At 39.5% G+C, this 19,297-nt stretch overlaps 1 protein-coding gene across 9 annotated transcripts in view; it reads left to right on the top strand.

Moving 5' to 3' along the window:
* Window positions 1-19,297, top strand: part of TENM1 (teneurin transmembrane protein 1) — a 940,180-nt gene that overhangs the window by 812,836 nt on the left and 108,047 nt on the right. For all 9 annotated transcript variants that reach the window (XM_076347340.1, XM_076347348.1, XM_076347344.1 and 6 more), the window contains one exon: window positions 817-1,017. In XM_076347340.1, the coding sequence (XP_076203455.1) occupies window positions 817-1,017 (201 nt within the window). The remainder of the gene's footprint in view (window positions 1-816; window positions 1,018-19,297) is intronic.

Below are 19,297 nucleotides of genomic sequence, written 5' to 3'. Positions count from 1 at the left end.
AGGCTGTGTTCTGCTTAAATCTGTCTTGTTAAAGAAATGCTGGGGTTTTATGAAAGAATATGCTGATTATACAGGACTAACCAGCTGATTGAAATTCTTCTACAGGGCTCCTGAATTTTTCACTAGGAATAGTTTAATCCAAATTGAGAACAAATTTAGCTCTTTGTCTGTTTGCAAATTGTTCATCAGTATGTTATGACTTTTATGAATCTGTTCATTATCTGCAATTGCCCAGCACATACTTTTTATGAGTGTATGAGATCTTTTTACAGAGAGCATTCAGTCAGAGATTCACTACTCAGGGTTAGTGGATGGCCATTTTTTTTTGTATCAAATTTTCATCTGTAGAGATAGCTTTCCACAAGAAGATGAAAGAATAAATCTTTCTTTTCCCAGATGTAAATAAAACACAGAGCACAAATACGCAAATGGAAACACAATGCACAATTGTAGAAGTAATTATTAATTGCTCCAGTTCTTTCCCAGCGCTGCTGCTGAAGCTCAAACTTCACTGACTTGGACCAGTAGATCTGTCTTGGGAATCTGCATTTTAAAAATAAGACAGTACCCTTGACAAGCAGAATCGTATGATCTCTAACAGTCTACGTGCTTGCTTTTTTTCTTTTTTTTGGCTTGTACTTTTGCACAGATGTTAGCATAGACTGTTTTTTCCTTGTGTTTGTTAACATCGTTTCAGTTTGGGTATTTGCACAAAAATCACCAAATTAATCTGAATCCCTGATGTTGTATTTCACTAGGAAACCACTGTAAAGGTGCAAGTTTTATGCTCTAAGTCATATATTCCCTGCTTTCCAGAGGACTGCTTGGATCCGATGTGCTCTGGCCATGGTGTGTGCGTTCAAGGGGAATGTCACTGCTCCACGGGCTGGGGCGGTGTGAACTGTGAGACGGCGCTTCCCGTGTGCCAGGAGCAGTGCTCGGGGCACGGGACTTTCCTCCTGGACACGGGACTCTGCAGCTGTGAACCGCAGTGGACGGGTTCAGACTGTTCAACAGGTGTGCTGGAGATTTTATTTTTTCAATAATGCCTATGCTTTCTGTTTGAGTCGTGAAAGAAAGTAGTTACTATTACTGTGCTAGTATGAGTTTAAAAAACAAGATAGGGATGAACCAGGGGTGCTGTGGCATGGCACTTAATGGGTTTGTCAGCAACTGGCTTTCTGTTGACAAGGCTAGAAAGGCTTTTCCTCTGTGACAAGAATGTTGACTGCCTGATGGCATAACAGCGAGAACAGTAGTCCTGCAAGAGTGCAAGTGCATCCTGGCATGGATTGGAGTTAAGCATGACTCTCGCCTGAGATGTTGAACGCTTATCAGGCTCATGGAATGAGGGAATCCACAACTCTGAGAGAGACTGGGAGGATATGAAAAAAATAACAGTCTAAATGCAGTGACTGATGAGTAAGAAGGCTCTGTCAAAAAATCTTTAAACAAAAATGACCATCCATTCTCTCACGCTGGGATAAAAAAGCTTTTCTTTCGTAGAGGACCATCAAGGTTTGATCCCACTGAATTTGATTAAGAGTTGAAATGGATTTCCTATGTGCTTTGTATATTTTCGTTTCGTTTTCTTGAAATGAATGCACTCTGGACATTTTACTCTGTAATGGAGCATGTCATTACCAATGTACGTTCTACTATTTTTTTCCCCTGTAAAGCTCACAAATCCGGAACCTCAGATGATAAGTAGCACATCCCAGTACAGAATAGATGCAAGTGACAGATTTGCTGAATACTGTGGAATACAACCAGTGGTCCAAGTCACCAATTTTTCTTAGAAATTATCATTCAAAAGAACACTTGGAACAGTATAAATTTCCATTCAGATCTTTAAAGTGTATGGTTATGATCTTTAAGTTGGGACTTATGAAATGTCCCCCTCCATGATAACTTTTTAAGCAACAAAATATTGATCTGCTAATAATTTTCAGTGTTTGTTACAAAGACCCTGCATTCTTTCTACACTCCAAAATTAATACATGCACTTTCAGTCTGACACTGTCAGATATGGTACCTGCTTTGATAAGAATTGACTTTTTATTGTCTTTCAGCAAAAGCCTGGTTGCTTGCATTTTTATCATGTATTTTATTATGTGTTAAAAATATTCCCTGAAGGTTAGTAATATAGTAGTACTTCCATTAATGAAGCAAATAATTAGGGAAGGTGCTAGCTACGTACTAATTTTTTACTCACAAAATATGCAAACTAACTCTGTTCTAATACAACGTTATTGTAGCTCAAAGAGAGATGTTAATCTCCAGTAGGTCTGTTGTGTCAGGTGCATGGGGCAATTAGATATTAAGTAAGGGAACAAAGAGCTAATAAATAAGTGCAGTGAAGAGGCTTTTATCTTGTGTGCTAGGATCATAGTTTTCATGTTTGTCTCACCTCCAAAGCTGTTTTGATTAATTTTTAGAAGAAAGGTAACTTTTTTCCTTACCTCCATGAACCAGTAGGGAAAATACCTCTCTTTATCCCTACTGTTTTCTAAGTTATCAAAGGATGCTTTTACAACCACCAACAGGCATCTCTCTATAGCTAGATACTTCGGATTTCTCCTTTCAAATATATCTTTCTTCATCGGTGTTAAACTAGATTCAGGATTGTTGTGGCAATACAGTGAGTGTTAGACTGGAGTATATTTGTTCATTTGTGCTTGAGACTTTCTTCCTAGGATCAGTGATTGCTGTGCGTGCTGGAAGTAAAGCTTGATTTTAGTGAGGAAGGAAAACATCAGATGAGTAAGTCAACAAGGTCAGAACAAACGAGCTGTCATATGCAAATGGAAAAAATCATGAGGTTCTGTACAACGAAGAGGATGAAAAGGGTAAACCACAAACTGCTCGTCTGGAATCAGACAACAAGGAAAGCTTTGCAACTGATAGACGAGCAGTCTTTCAGCCTGCCTCAAACCCTTGCACTTTCCCCACATCTCTGTACCGCATTATTGTCAGTACTGTGAAAATTTGCCTTTCTGTATCACCTTGAAGAATATAGGCTCCTGTCCTGATGATTTCTGCATTCCCCAGCAAATTCCAAATACTTTCAAAATAGAAGGATAAATTATTTTAAGTTTTATGTTTTTCCTAAATAGAAATTAATATATCTTGCTGTACTTTAAAAAGAAGAAGTAACAAAGGTGCCAGAATGCTTTTGAGTACATTATCCCAGAAACACTGTGGCCCACCTGAAGAGGGATGAGCCATCTCTATGATACCTTCCCCTACCTGCCCATCTCTAGCTCTTCAAACAATAAGAAATTCCATTTTACAAGCGGCAGACAGGGGAAAGACTGAAATCAATGTCTGATGTCAGATGAAGGGTGATTGTGTGACCCATGCGTGTCCTGAAGGATTGCCAATGTTTGGAGCCCCAGCCTGAGATCTGGAATCATTCATGGATTTTTGAGGCTGGGAAAGACCATGGTGTTCATGCTGTTTGATTTTCTGTAGGACATGTACCAAAAAAAATCATCCTTCAGTTTCTGCTTGACACTCATGATTTCTGTTTAGTTTTTAGAAATTCAACCTTCTCACAATGACTGCAAATGAAGGATAGTCTACCATGTCCTTAGGTAAATTGTTTGAATTATGCCTGACTCTCTCTGCTAAAAAGTGCACCTTCTACTCCCAGTTTGAATAGGTGAAAAGTCTTACAATTGTGTTTCTTTCTGTGAGGTGAAAGACTGTCAAATTCTTTGTCAAATTCATTATATTTTTTGTCCTTAATGTTTATAAAAAGAGCCAATATTTTAAATCCATTTGCTTCTTATAATGCTACATACACACACCTCTCTCTCTCTCTCCACCACCACCCCCTTCTCCTTCTCCTTCTCCTTCTCCTTCTCTCTCTCCCTATCTCTATCTCCACAAGAAGAATAATGCCAGAAAAAAAAATGTCTATTTCTTGGATTTTGGATAGGCCTTTTGGGAAGTATGACTGACCACATAAAGTATGCGTTTTCCTTTTGCTATTGCTTCATAAAAAAATTACATCAAGGGAACACTGAAATTCCAAGCTTAAATGTTCAAAGGCCAAAGAAAGACAAAAGAAGATACCTACACGTTAACGAACTCATCTTTCCTGTGTTTCTTATGAAACAGGTTTCATTTTTCACACTTAAGGAAATGCCATTTTGCTAAGGATGTATGGCCTCATCATTCAAGCAGTTACTTGCTCTTGTATATACTTGCTCTTCTGCACAGTTGCTGTACTAAAGACAATGTCTTCTTCTAATCTACCAGACTGTTCAGATCAGATTCTACATGAAATTGCATGTTGACAGTGTTTGGATACAACAAACACTGAACTGTGACATGATTGAATTAATTGGTTGGTAAGAAGCAGCTAGTTTAAAAAATGTGAAATGTGTATATAGTTATATATAAATATTTGAGGGAGCACATGCACAAAAGCACAGAGTAATGGAGTGAATTGGATTTATTTCTAGTCTTCCCTCGCATGGGGCATGGCTTCTAAAGGGACTGTCAAAATGAGGAGGCTATAGCTGTGATCCACCTAAGTATTGCAGAGTCCATCTTGGAGGCTTCCATATAGGAGTATGAATTCTGGCGTTATCCCCTTTTTTGGGTCAGCAGCTAAATGTCTCAGATTGTCCATTGAACTTTTGCAATGCTTCTTCTGAAGAGCTCTTCCTTTTCCTTTAGGCCTTATGTATGTTCTTAAGGAATTAATTAATTCAATAGAGTAGAATAATTCAACAGACAACATCTGTACTACAAAGGCTGGTATAACTAGGGCAGCCCTAGTTTGTGTTCAGAGTTGAGGATTACTCTTCTATTCAAAAATCACTCCAGTGTTAGAGATGTTTCTGACACCGTGGCTGTGGAGAGAAGCTGTGTGGCACTGAATTACCTACCATATAACCAGTCCAGAGTCCATCTGACTTACTGCTCTAGTTAAACTGTCCTGCATGACCTATCAGCTTGAGCATCTTTTATGTATGAGGATTAGTTGGCAATCGGGCACCTTTGTAGTATTGCTACAAAGCATACTGTTAACAGCTATGAGCTGGGGAGAGCAGATGCTTGCTGCCAAATTCATTGACATCCTCTCCTGATGTGGCCATTAAACCAGCTTCTAGCCAAAAGAGTGGTAATTCTGAAGTGCTTCGATATCTTATTGTTATCATCAGAAGCCTGAGGCTAAGATTCTTCTCCAGTGTAGCATAGACCTGCTCACTTTCTTTGCACTGCTTTGATTCCCAAAGTATTTCTAAGACCAAAACAAACAGAGCCACAACACTGTTACAGTTCCACACCGTCCAAGCCAGTTTTGGCCAGTCAGCCTAACACAGACGTCCAGCATAGTCTGTGCTCTGACCTGTAGACTGCCAAAAACCGACCTCACTGCACCACCTCCAGATATTCCTTCTAGGTCCAAAGTTCTTGATGGCCAGTTGCCATCCCTTGAGGTCCAGAAAATCCTCTTACAGAACTCCAAAACAGCTGTCAGGATATGTTTTCATCGTGTTTGAATTGGTTCTCAATAAGAGCAGCTCAGTATGGCTTGAAAGTTATTCAGACATTTAGTATTGCTAATCCTACACTACTTGTAGGACACAACCTATGTTGGCTTTTTATTCAGCTCTGTTAAGATCCATCCTTTCAATATTCTTAGCTGGATATCTGTTACGGACCCGTTTAGCCTCTTTCTACCCTACATATTGAACTTCCATGAAAAGCCATTTTCTTTTGTTAGCTCAGATTTCAATTTGCCTATCCCAAAGATGACATGGTTTTCATTCAGGCTTTGCCTTGCTACTTATGTGCCTATTTGTAAAGGCTCTTCCTATCAGCTAACATTCAAACAGAAAGATAATATGCTTCTGATTCTTTTGCCTTCTTTAGACAGCATCAACTGAATTTTACTCTGAAAATATTGACAGATCTTTAGCTACACCGATCAAAACAACATTGATAGGTATCCTTTCTACAGCCGTATGCGACATCAGGAGAAAAAAAAAAAAAATCACTTTCTGTCTGTACCTAAGATTTGGTTTATTATATGGTCAAGATCAAAGTGCTTTAGTTGTTCTATATGATTATACGCTGACATGTATTTACCATGAGGGAGATGGATTAGCCTGTTTTGCCAATTTGCCAACTGGCTTGAACACTGAAGGTCAAAAACAAGCTGTGGCTTTCACTGCTTCAAAATTATACCAATGTCAGAAATTTGTAGAGAAGCAGCATAGAGTTCTTCCAGCTGAGTTCTTCCAAATGCTGTACCTTGGACATAGGTGTTACAATTGCAGTTGCAAGGATCAGTGCTGCAGTCATTATTCAAGTAATGTAATCGTATCTTTCATTCCTGCTGGCCTGAGTGGACATTGCTTGCTGCCTTTACCTGTGGTGTAATCTACGTTGAAATATACACAGAGACCCAGTGTCTTCTTCCACAGTAACTTTATTTCTTTAAGTTGTTTTAGTCAGCTGTCCCTTGAACAGTCATCCATCCCACTTTTTGCAGTCTTCACTTTGGACTGTATGACGAATGAGGAGAGTTGTGTCCACTTTTGCCTAAAAGTAAGGGAGGCACGGCTGTTAGGGCCAAGCTAAGCTGATCTCAGGCAGAGGTCCACAGACACGTCCAAGGAGAGCTGTCTTTCCACCATTTTGATTCCCAAAGTGTTTCCAAGACAAAAAGAAACAGCTACAGCACTGTTACAGTTCCACATTGTCCAAGACATTGACCCCGACAGTCACACTTACCATACAGCAAATAGGTCGCCTTCAAACATTGTAATGGCTTTAGCTCATGCTGTCAAAAAAAACATGTGATTTTATCTCTCTAATCATTAGTTTGTGGAAAACAAATGCTTCTCTGATGTAAAGCACTGAAAATTAAAAACCCATGATAATACAATATAAATGTGAGTATTCTATGTTTGAATTAATCCCTTACTATCTTGTTTATCACTTTGCTCATTTAGTTTTATTTTCCTAGTTCAGTCGTCCTTTGGCAAGTTGCACAAAAATGCCCAAAGGCATTTGGCCGTTACCAATTTAGCCATCTGACAGTGGAGGGGCCCAAGAGAGATGCACAAGAGATTGGGTTCCATTTCTCGTTTAGTCTCCCCCCTCCTCTAAAAGATATGAATAGAGAATAGAAATTTCATACTTTGTTCCAAGTGAGACTGATTATAAAATATCTTTTGTGAAAACTACCTGTGCTGGAAAAGGTCATCCTTGGAATACTTCAGAGTCTCAGCATCTTTATACCATACTGAATCCAGTTATAATTGTATGTGAAAATCCATTATTATTCAGACCTTCAACATATGGCTCAGCTGATCTGTGCAGTATGGGGGTGATTTACTGTGTACATGACAGAATAATACAGGAGGATGGAAGACTGATAATACACTATTTTAATGTCACCAGGACTTCAGTATAGTCAACTTTCTACTTACTGTCTGTGGATCTTTGTTGCTTTATTTATAGGCTGTCATCCAAAATCCCTTGATGTTAATGAGTCATCTCCCTTTGAGGCATATAGGCAGTGCTTTTCAGAAAGACAAAATCAAACTTGTGAGTACTGACTGCTCGTGTCGGGTAGAAGGGAAGCTCTGGCTAATCGAAGGTGCAGCATCAACAAACTGAACAAAAAAACTCGTCTTCTGTTCTCAGATTGACACCTTTAACATGGAGCCTTGAGATTAAGGGGTTGAAATATCAAGAGAAAATGGATGACAGAGCTATTCAGTGGGGCAGAGCCTTAGCTAGCATAAATTAGCGTAGCTGCAGTGATGCCACCAGTGCAATCCCAGTGTGCTTCAGGTGAGAATCCAGCCCCGAGTCACAAATTAATTGTAGCACTGTCCTGGTTTCGGCTGGGATAGAGTTAATTTTCTTCCTAGTAGCTGGTACAGTGCTGTGTTTTGGATTTAGCATGAGAATAATGTTGATAACACACCCATGTTTTAGTTGTTGCTAGGTAGTGCTTACACTAGTCAAGGACTTTTCAGCTTCCCATGCTCTACCGACTGAGCAGGCTGGAGGGGCACAAGAAGCTGGGAGGGGGCACAGCAGGGACAGCTGACCCCAACTGGTCAAAGGGACATTCCATACCATGCAATGTATGCATGCTCAGTATAGAAACTGGGGGGAGTTGGCCAGGGGGGTGACCACTGCTCGGGAACTGGCTGGGCATCGGTCAGTGGGTGGTGAGCAATTGCATTGTGCATCACTTATTTTGTATATTCTTTTATCATCATCATCATCATTATTATTTTCCCTTCCTTTTCTGTCCTATTAAACTGTCTTTATCTCAACCCATGAATTTTACTCTTTTTCTTTTCCTGATTCTCTCCCCCATCCCACTGCGGGGGGAGGTGGGAGTGAGCGAAGGGCTGTGTGGTGTTTAGCTGCCTGCCGGGTTAAACCACAACAAGCACTATGCCTAAAATATTACAGACTGAAAAGTAATGAAATCTGTGACTCAGCTGATGCCTCTGACATCCTGTCCTGTATTCGTTTCTCTAGACTCTATTCAGCCAAAGTAGGCCAGTTTCCATCCTCCTTACTCCAGGACATTTGTCATAATTCCACTGAATCCATTTATACCACTGAAGCAACCTAATTATGATTGGGAAAAGAATACTGGCAGTTCTTAGTCACAAAAATATTCATCCTAAAATGATTATATGGAGATGGTATATATTTAGCATATCTATTTTTGGTTAAGCTCTCTCTAGCAAGATTGGTGGTAATTTTACAAAGGGTAAAAATGGATCAGCAGCCTCTTCCTTCAGTATCTTGCGAAGCATAAAACCTCTTTAAAACTGAAGTGCTTTGAAAAATGCAAAATGTTGTAATTGTTGTAAATTGATATGTGCAGAGTAGAGTAATTTAAAAATCATTAGAAGTATGCATTTTTTAAAGTTCTTCAAAAAGAAATGAAGGCATAATACGGTATATTAATATAGTTCAAGATATCTCAAATTGGTTTCAAAATTAAACATCAAAAACCGCAACTTGAAAAAATAATTAGGTAAAACCATTTCATCGCAATCAGAAAACTCTTCAGGTTTAGGAAATTGCAAATTATGGGTGTCAGTCATTCTGATTTGCCAAGGACAAGGATATTCACTACAAAGAACTCGCAGTAGTGAAAATAGCCTTGAAATTTCCTCAAAACGTGATGTAATCTGCCATGCATTTTCTATAGACTGCTCTGTTCCATGTTGGTACTTCTACGCTGCTCCCTATTTTAGACAAATCTCAAGGATTATACTATAACCATCCTTCATTGTTCTGCTCTAAAGAAATGATGGACTTACTTAATTTCAGCTAACTGTCCTCTTTCTTTAATTTGTGAGGAGCTTTGACTATTACCGGTCTGCTAATTAGAAGGATGATTGAAGTTTCCCCTGCTGTACATTGTCTGACATTGTAGAAAGACTCTTCTTTACTACTGTATATTTCACTGAAAAGAAAAAAAACTATGTGTGACTAGTTTGATTTGTATCTCCTGTAGAGTTGCAAGAGTTTGCAAAAAGATATCTGGTGAGCAAGATTTCTATTAAAAACTTAGTAGTTAAAGATTGGAACACTTAATATGTGTTGCTGAAGAATTTAAAACATGAGAAATTTAAGGCAGTGAAGAAGCACTCCAATAAAAATTAATTCTCCTGCATGTTGAAATCAGTCCAGAGGGAACCAGAAATACCTGATGTAGTCATGTATTGATTTAGGAAATAGGATAAGTCAAGGGTATGAGATATACAGTGAGGAAACTTAGGATGTTTTTCAACTGATTGCTGCTTATTTTGCAGATATGCCAAAAATAATGGCTCTTTCCTTCCCTTTTTCTTCCTGAAAATTAAGATTCTTAATCTATTGCTGTCTATACCTCATTCAGCAATTACTGGAAATATCCCTCATTCGAATGTAAACATAATTTACTTAAGTCAGTTTTTGTAAATCCTGGTCTGATCCACAAAAAGGTACTACTTTTTCCAGCGGGTGGAATCCACAGACCCAATTTAGGATGCTTCTATCCCAGCAGTTCTCTTCCCTAATCCAGGAGCAAGATACCCGAATTGCTCTGGTGACAGCAATACGGTCCTGTTTATCCTACCTTCTAGGTAGCTAACAGAGACTTTCCTCTCTGTATGCATGGCATCGCATCTCTATGGGGAGTCGTCGTGTCCAGGAACTGTCCACCTCAATGTGTTTTGTGCTGGGCCAGCTCCAGTAGATCTGTTTTGAGAGTAACGCTCATCAGGATCCTTAGGCAACACCTGTGTAAGATCATGCAGATTGTGAAACTAGAGGGCTTAACGTAAAGCTGTTATGACCTCAGTTGTGTGATTATCTAGTAGCAAAACCTGGCAAATAAGTGGGATTTTAGTAGCAATTCAGGTGCCAAAGTGGTTCAAGCACCACCAAATTAGGTAAGCGAAGCAAAGGGTTTACGGGTCTAAATTTTGGATTTAGACATTTAAAGTTGTAGTTAAGTGCCTGCATCCCTTTTTGCATCTCAACCTCATCATCTACATGGTAGTCAACCTACTAGACAGTGATTAAGAGCCATAGTAAAACAACTGACAGGATACAGTATGGAAAGGACTTTTGTGAGTACTCTATATCCAAGAAAATATCAAGATGGAAATTCTGAATATGCAAGGCTCGTACTCCACAAGAACCCTTTATAAAAGAGGTCTTTGAAGTAGAGAAGTTGTGGGAACGTTCTGCTGGTGTTGTGGGTGCTGCAATGGAGGGGAAAAACCAGCCTAGACGGACAACAGAACAGTAGTGACATACAAAATTTTCAACTTTTAATTTGCTAAGCCAAGTCCAGTGATGAAACTCTGACAAGTTATCCATACCACCAGCATTTAAAGAAGGGTTCTTGTGTTAGGAGGGAGCTTCCCTTCCTCACAGCTGGAAAAGCACAAATGGGAATTCCTAGAGCAAGGGTACAAAAAAAGCACTAGAAATTAACTCTATCCCTACCGAAACCAGGACAAACAACTAGAGGTTTTGTCCTTCAGTGAATTTCAGAATATGTATTATGCAAAATGTGTTGCATCAGTCCCTGAAAGGCAGATATTTATAATATTCTCTTATTGTCATGGTAAGGGTTCTGCAAAAATAGCTATCATTTCAATATGCTTATGCAGCAGAGTCTATGAAGTTTAACTTACCTCTGAAAATAAGAAATTGCTATTGATAAAAGTCAAAATCATGGGAACTTTCTTTTCTCCTACATATTGCATTTTTAAGCTTTTTGATTGTGTAGATTGTTGCAAGGGTAATATATGTAAACATCTAAGGAATTCCTGGTCTCTGCCCTCTTTAAGGACTTTTGCTTAAATGTTTAGGCTCAAGGAATACTTTTTAAATAAAATGAAATTTTATAGTAATTATGCAAGAACATTTCAATGGTGATAGAGCAAAAACTCCTTGTGCATTGTAGCTGCAGTGTACATTTGGGCATATTGCTCTTCAGTTCAGGAAGCCTTGGCTATATTGTAGACAGATTATTAAAATAGTATCTATCACCTTGTGATCCAAAATCATTTTCTGATGGACTGCGGAAAGCTGATTGTTCACATGGCACATTTGTATTTTCAGCTCCTACTCTGGTCACCCATGCACTCATTACAAAAATGCCTCAAAGAAGGGTGGCCAGCCTGTGGCGGTGCCTCTGTCAGCTCTGCGGAGCGAGAAGTAGCAGGGTATCTTTGAGCAGTATGTGGCTGGGCAGCATGTCCTGGGGATAACAGAACTGCCACAGCAAAGCAGCGTTTGCATGGGCGAGGAGGAACCAGGGAGAAGTGATGAGTTCGTGGAAAAATGTGGGCAGCGTAGAAGGAAGAGAGCAAGCAAGATAATAAAGGACACTCGTTCCCTTCTTAAAATCTACAAAGCGTTATTGCAGTTCTACCGCGGACAGTGAGGAGTGTGATAGCAGCGCTCACTTAAAAGCCAGGGTCGCGTGCCCAAGGTGCTGCTTCTCCCTGGTGCAGGAAAAATGCAAGTCATGAGCTGCATCTTTGCTTTAGCAGCAACAAGACAGAACAGCAGCTGCCAGATGCGTGTTGCTATTTCTGTTCATGCTGCTGACACAGAGGAAGTTACGGTTTATTTACTGGGAGCTGCTTCATCTCTCTCTGTACTCATCTTCACAAACGCAGCAATGAACATAGAAATGTTTTCTCCTTGTCCGTGTAAGCAGTGTTCATAGTCAGTCACTGAGCACTGTGTGACTTTTGCTAATTGAGGCTGCACTCCTTGCTTTTGTGAAAGAGCTTGTTATGCCTGGCTGTTGTTTGTCCAAGAAACTGCTTATTTGCGCTAAAAAAAGAGGAAGCAAGGCTGATTTTGCTTTTGATTGTGAAATGGAGATGTTACTTAGAAGCTGGTAAAGACCTTTGATTTCTCATATTAGTCATTACTGTGATACAAATTGTTTGTTGGGAACACAGAGTTCCTAAGGCTTATTTTAGCTGATCCATTGTTTCTGTCTGTCCATCTAGTCTGACTCTTCCCTGGAAAAAAAATCGTAAAAATGGAAGTACATCCTTTTAAAAGCATCCAGTCCTAGCGCTTCTGCAAGTCACTGTCCCCTTTCCTTCTGAGTGCCAACTCTATGTCCGATTTGGGCAGCAATGGCATCTGTGCCATTTTGGGGCTGCCATTGCTTTTACACAGGTGAATCTGAATAGGCGTTCCTATGTTGAGAAGTAGTACCAGTGCCCACTCTTTCAGCATTTTGAGCCCTTCAGAGATATGATAAGTAAAATATATCTTCATTACTGAAGTCAGCAGGTGCATCTAACGTACAGAGCACATGTCCTGGGTGAGGTAAGCACTTATTGCAGCAATTTTTGTGGGTGGACCCATATTCAAAGGTCATCCTGTAAGCCAGTGAATTAAAGATGGTGCCTACTCTTTGCAAATAGTGCTTAAACAAATCGTTACTTCTTTACTGAATATTACTAATCAAATTTACTAATTAAATAATTGTGGAAAACTTCATGCTCTGAGCAGAGCCCCAGTTAGCATTAATAATGGTACTTCTGTGTATCATGAAAGATTTAGTGCTTATATAAAGATGTATCCTGATCCACTCCGGCAATCTGGTGAACCTTTGCTGAAAATAGGTGTCTCAAAATCTTTATTTTCTTTTGATGCTGTATTAGTTCAGGCTGTACCTGTGAGACAGCTTTAAAAAATGTACCTACTGAGCCATCTCTTTGCCTGTTTCCTTTTTCCCTACAAAGCCATTTGGCTGCTCTCCATGTTTCTCATCGTTATCATAGGCCTCATGCCTTTCCTGATTCTCATGGTCTGTCACTGACTCAACAGGTTTCCCATTTTTCCTACACAACTGGCTTTTCAGCCCAAGGAGCTGTGGATTGCATTTTCCCCTCTGTGAGTGAACACAAAGGCATAGCTTTCATAGCTTTCATCTCACTCATTACTGCTCACAATAGATTGGTCTGGACTGCTTTCTTACTAGTCTCCTGATCAAATAAAATATCGAACAAGGTAGACGTTGCACAGCCTTTCCTTTTGTGGTTCTCAGTGTATTGTGAAGGATTTCAGAGGTTGTTAGAGCATGAAGCTCCAGTGACAACTGTAATCTCACTGCTTTACAACATGTACAACTTGAAATCAAACAGTGGAGACAAATTATAAAACAGGACCAAATTTGACAAGGAAACTCCACATTTACTTGGGAAACACGGTATTTAAAAAATGTCCTGGTCAGAATAGTGCGTGGTTCTTCTCAGCCTTGTGTCAGTCTAATCTTCCTTGCTATTAGGTTACACTTCTGCTCATTTATTTTAAACGTTTCCCACAAAGGCCTTGTCCGACCTGCCAACCTGTATTATCTCTAAGAAAGAGACAGGTTCTGCAGCTGAAATCTCTCGTGTGGCAAGCACAGCATAATTGTATTCTGCTTTACACCAGTAGTATGGCTGGGTAAACAGAGATATACCCAATGGCAAATGAGTAATCCTTTTCAGTGGTATCAATTTTCAGAGCTTTGGCTGCCTGAGATGAAATATCTGTTAGTATGTTTACCATTACCAGTCCAGATTCAGCAGGCTGTATTGATTAAATTTTTGCACTGTAAAAATACCATTTTGAACCACAGCGAAATCGATAAAGGGTGAGATTTTTTATATATACAAATTGGATTTGGATCAGGAAGAAAATATTCTTCATGAGATGAAAAATAAAGCTGAAAAAAACGTGAGGTAAAAGATCTAAGAAGGGGAAAAAGTTTCTCTGTCGTTTCCCCCGCCTCTGCCGTATTTGCCTTTTGGACCTTTCTGTCAGTCCACTGATTACTTTTCTGCACAAATAAATTTTCAAGCAAATTGAGGCTCCCAGTTTGGAAAAGATACTTTCAAATAGGTGTAGCATTATCAGAAGCTACGTTACAGTTTTTTAAAAAATGCAATTACATTCATATATTTTGAGATACACAAGAATGTTAATGGCAGCCTTCCTACTAGAAGTCAGAAGAGCTATTTATAGAGTACTTAATGCATCAGAAATAAGTTCAATAAGATGATGGTAGGATTATTTCCAGAAAGCAATTAAAACTGTCACTAAATTGATGGTGAAACATTCTGAGTAACAAACAGTGAGGATATGGCATTTTAGTTCCAGTGGTTTTATGTGGTAAGAAGATAAGAAAGGTAGTTAGATCTCTGTGAGGCAACACGTCGGAAAGGTTTTCGACATAAAGCTTACAGTAGAAAGGTTTAAAAAGAAACAACATTTGGAGAATGGAGAGGGTTTGGAGAAGTTTTGCCTTTGGTAGAAATAATTGATCATTGTGCGGTAATTGTGTCTGAATTATCCCAAATAATAGTCAGGGCTGTGTGAGGTTTAGATTGCCCCATTTTGTTCTGAAGACCTTGACTATTCAATAGTACTTTTCTGCAACTCTTGTCTCTCTGAGGAAGACCAGGCCTCCGGAGATCTCATTGCCTCCCGGTAGAACACCTCCGGGGATAATGCAGTTCATAACATGAAGAAGAGTGCCAGGATCGAACCTTTATTCAGTCAGAGTGATTACAGCTGTGCTATTTTTCAGTTGCCGGTGAGACCACCCAAAAGCTTATTTACTGGAATCATTGATTTATTTCATAGCAAAACTGATAGATCTACTGAAGAGAAAACAGGAAACAGGGTATCAGTCATGTAATCATGAGGGGAAGGGGGTACTTAATACGAGTCCAAGTAATAGAAGACATCAAGAAGATGCAAGAAAAGAATGATATTTAAGGAGTTTAAGGAATGTCCACGTTTGTGTAAAGCACGGAAAACTGTAAATAGTTGTAATAGCTTACGAGCCTCTCTAACATCGTTCAGAGCTAGAAAAGAGGGCAAATACGATTTGGAGTAGGACCTGTTGTCTCCTTGAGAATTTTTCCAAAATCATTCCTCTTCTACTTAATATAGTTTTGTATGCTTGCTACAGTCTCTTGCTTTATGACAGTGTCAGAAAGGATAAATATCAATAGCTGAATACATTTAAACATTCTAGTCTGATAACAGACTGTAATACAAAACTATTTCAGATGCAAATGTCTCAGGTTGGGTGAGATGAATCTCACTCTGTGTGTCTTTTGTTGGGATGGGCCACTGAGTCCCACTTTGTGCAAGAGGAGAATCTTTGGAAATGACTGTGGAAATGATTTTTGAGGTATATGTGAAAACAAATTCAATGCAATAGTTTTGCAGTGTCCATGTAGTTAACGTTAAAGTGTTGCTTTGAATTTATTCACACAAATATGACAAACCGCTCAAACTCACATATTGTTGTGTTATTGTGGGATGACCTTTAATATATTTCATTGTCAGATGTGAGCATGCAGTGCGTGGAGAGAAGGACAAGAAGTATTGCAGCAAGAGAAATTTAGATTGAGAGAGCATTTGTCTGTGAAGATAGTCCGGTGGTGGTAGGTTCTCTGTTGCTGGGAGCTTTTAAGGGATGCCAGGTATGATTTCATTTGGAACAAGGAAGAACAGATGATCATGTGAAGTCCTTTGCACCTCTATTTTCTATAAATCTACATTAAAATAGGTAAACTGGGCTATGCACATAGATAACATGTCAGAACTGTGTATTATTTTAGTATTCTGACAGTAGAGTAGTAGAGTCTTTTTTTTTTTTTCCCAAAGAGTTGTCAGTCATTCAGTGATGATCTCTTACATTGATTTATTTTTGATTGTACCAAATTTCACATAAAGTTCTATGGCATTTTCCCATCAAGTGCTGCTTGGTGGTGTGAAGGATGGGGAGAAGATGTAGCAGTAATTGTTGGGGAATGCACCTTTGCTGCCTCTTCCACACAGGAACCCGATTTCTGTTCACAAAACCTGGCAGCTGACAGCCAGAGACTTCAAAATTAATGTTTTGCAGATACTTCCAAGTCCCTTTGATTTCCAGCTCAGGCTTGAAGAGCAGCTGCCGCTGAATACTGGCATAGCCCATGTAATTGCCTCTGTAGCAAAACTGTCCCTAGCTTAATGGTTTATCAGCATAGCTGTGGTTGGCTAGGAATGTAAAAAATTGCACACCTAAGTGACATACTGTGACACTGTTGGAGAAGCCTAGGTTAGATGCAGTTATAACATCCAGATTGCCAAAGGAGTTTGTTTAAATCAGGAAAATAATATAAGCTGTACCATAAAAATAACATCTCCTCTAGTACAAATATGTAAAACTTGGTATCTACATTGAACTGCTATAGTGCACTCTCTCAGGTAACCTTCTCTAGTGGGGACAACTTTCCATTAGGTTTTATGGAAAAAATATAGCTCAAGTGCTTTTGAAACTCCTAAAACTTTATATTTTTGAACTGTTTTGTGGTGTAAAAAATTATATTAATAAAGTCAGTTGCTGAAAATGAAAGCTAGAACAGAGTTGTCTCCAGGACACAGCGGGAAGGTAATTTAAAAAGCTCAGGAACATTGTTGAAATTATCATGCAAGCTTATTAAATTCAGCGTATATTTAAATTGAAAAAACTTTCTTTATTAGGCCTAGATAGGTGATTTTTTGCTGCCTCCAGCAGTTAAGCTTATTGGGTGAAAGTCAGGATAGATTAACTTCTAATCTTTATGGAAAACCACTTATTAAAAAATGGATAGCAAAATTATGAATATGATACTTAAGGTTTAGACTGTCTGTAGAACAAGACTCACCACTGAATGTGAAGAAAAGTAAAATGAAAGTGTTTGCGTAGTATTTGACCACTGTTTTTTAGATAGTTTTGTTATTCTTAGCATGATTTTCTAAGAGTTATTTCTGAAACATGTCGAATTAACATTAAAATCTTCCCTTATCATTACAAATTATAAAATATTTAGCTTTAATTTCCCTTTTCATATCACATAAGTAGAAACTTATTATAAAACACATTTGAAAGAACTCATTGTTGACTTAGGTAATTAAAATGAAGAGTGTGGAGTGAATTTTTAATGCTTTTTAGATTAGCTCAGGAATGATCAACGTATTTGTCTCCTTCTCAAGAATATGTACAAATAATGCTTCACAGCTCACATTTGCCTTCTTCCGAGAAAATTAATGAGCTCTCAGAATTAAGGACACGTCAGTAAAAATTCTAGACTGGATTGAACATTTTTTAAGTCTCTTATTCATTAATTGGTTTAAGTCTAAGGACTCTGAATTTTAGATTTGATAGACTGTACTTCATGAAAGTCTATAAGAAACTGCAGGGGTCGGCTGAGGCCAGCTCCCAGCAATTTGCCAGCACGTTGCTTGCAGTGAGTCTGCACAGCTGAGCTTTTCCTTAAGTAAGGAAATTAACTTTCCAGCCCTACACTTAGAGGACCTTGTTTTGATTGCAAAGCGTACAGGTACAAAAACTGAAACAGGGCCATGGATTACGGTGAATTAGGGTGACTCTGTTGGTTTCGTGGGAGCCATGAAAATTCACGCCTACCGAGGATCTGGTCTGTTAGCTACAGACCAGCCTTCAACCCACCACGCTCCACGAGATCTGCCTAGAGCTCAGGCAGGCAAGCTGGGCAGGCGTATATCCCACTGAACGGTGACAAAGAGGGGTGCGAGAGAAGAGATGGCTTTTATGTAAGCCTACAAGCCTAAACACCAGCATAGTTGAGGGACTTCAAATTGTGTTGCACTGTACATTGTGAGAATGATTGGCAATTAATGTAACAGCATAACTAAAGGCTTGTGAGAGAATACCCCTGATTGACTTTTCTAATCCAAACTATAACCTCTTGTCACCTGCCTCCCTTCTTACCTTAAATAAGTCACCTCCCCCTTGCTCTTGTCCTGTGCAGTCTTGTCTGATGGCACAGCTTGTGGCTCCTCAGCAGGACAGCCCCCATCCGGGCTGTGATCTGCGTCTCCTCCCTCGCCCTGCCTCTCTTGCTTCTTTGATCCCTCAGTGGGCTGGTTTAGCTCAGCAAGCTGTCAGGTATTAACCTAGGAAAATGAAGTGAATAATTATCTGCCAGTTTCATGATCTGAATCAGCTCACCACAGTTTCAGATAAGCTCCAGACAGAGCCAGGAGATGGATGGAGAGGAGGGGGAGTGGAATAGCTGTTTCAGGCAGAGGAGCCATCTTTGGCTGTCTCAACTGCTGCACCTACCCACAGCTCAAAGCCCTTGCCCCGCTGTGCTGGCCCCTTGTGGAGTACCCACTGCGTTTTGGGCTGCTTCTGAGTCCTGTAGGACCAACTGCTATGGAAGGAGGAAGATGCTCCATTGAGCAGAACAGTTGCATGATGTCTGACTTGCTGTCGAACTTCAGTGCTGTCTGAATTTTTACCACTTTTTATCAGCTTTGTTTGAAGCTATTTACCTATTTCAAGTTATTGTATTGTTTCCCATTGTATTTGGTCGCTGTCCACTCACTCGAGTATCTCATTTTGTCTAGTCTGCTGTGGAAACCCAGTCTCTCAATACAAACACAAATGCTAACCTGGCTCCCTGCTATGCTGATATTTCTGTACTTTTTTTATCTACAGGAGGGGCTAAGGAATTGTTTTGCGTTTAAAAACAGGACAACCTTAACTGATAATGCTTTTTTTTAATCTTAGTTGTTTGAATTAGCTGTGGATTAAAGCCGCAGGTACTACCACGGCATTAATAGGACGATGTTAGGCTTGATTTCCCTTGCTTTGCATGAGAAGTCTGGGGAGAATCTTGGATCATTCACCAAAACAAATGTAAGTCTCAGGATTGGCCTCAGTGACCATAAAGTATGAGTGGGCTGAGAAGCA

This window comes from Aptenodytes patagonicus, chromosome 9, assembly GCF_965638725.1.
Source record: "Aptenodytes patagonicus chromosome 9, bAptPat1.pri.cur, whole genome shotgun sequence".
Classification (NCBI taxonomy): Eukaryota; Metazoa; Chordata; class Aves; order Sphenisciformes; family Spheniscidae; genus Aptenodytes; species Aptenodytes patagonicus.
Note: the sequence above shows the minus strand (reverse complement) of the source record. Positions and strands in the feature narration are given on the sequence as shown.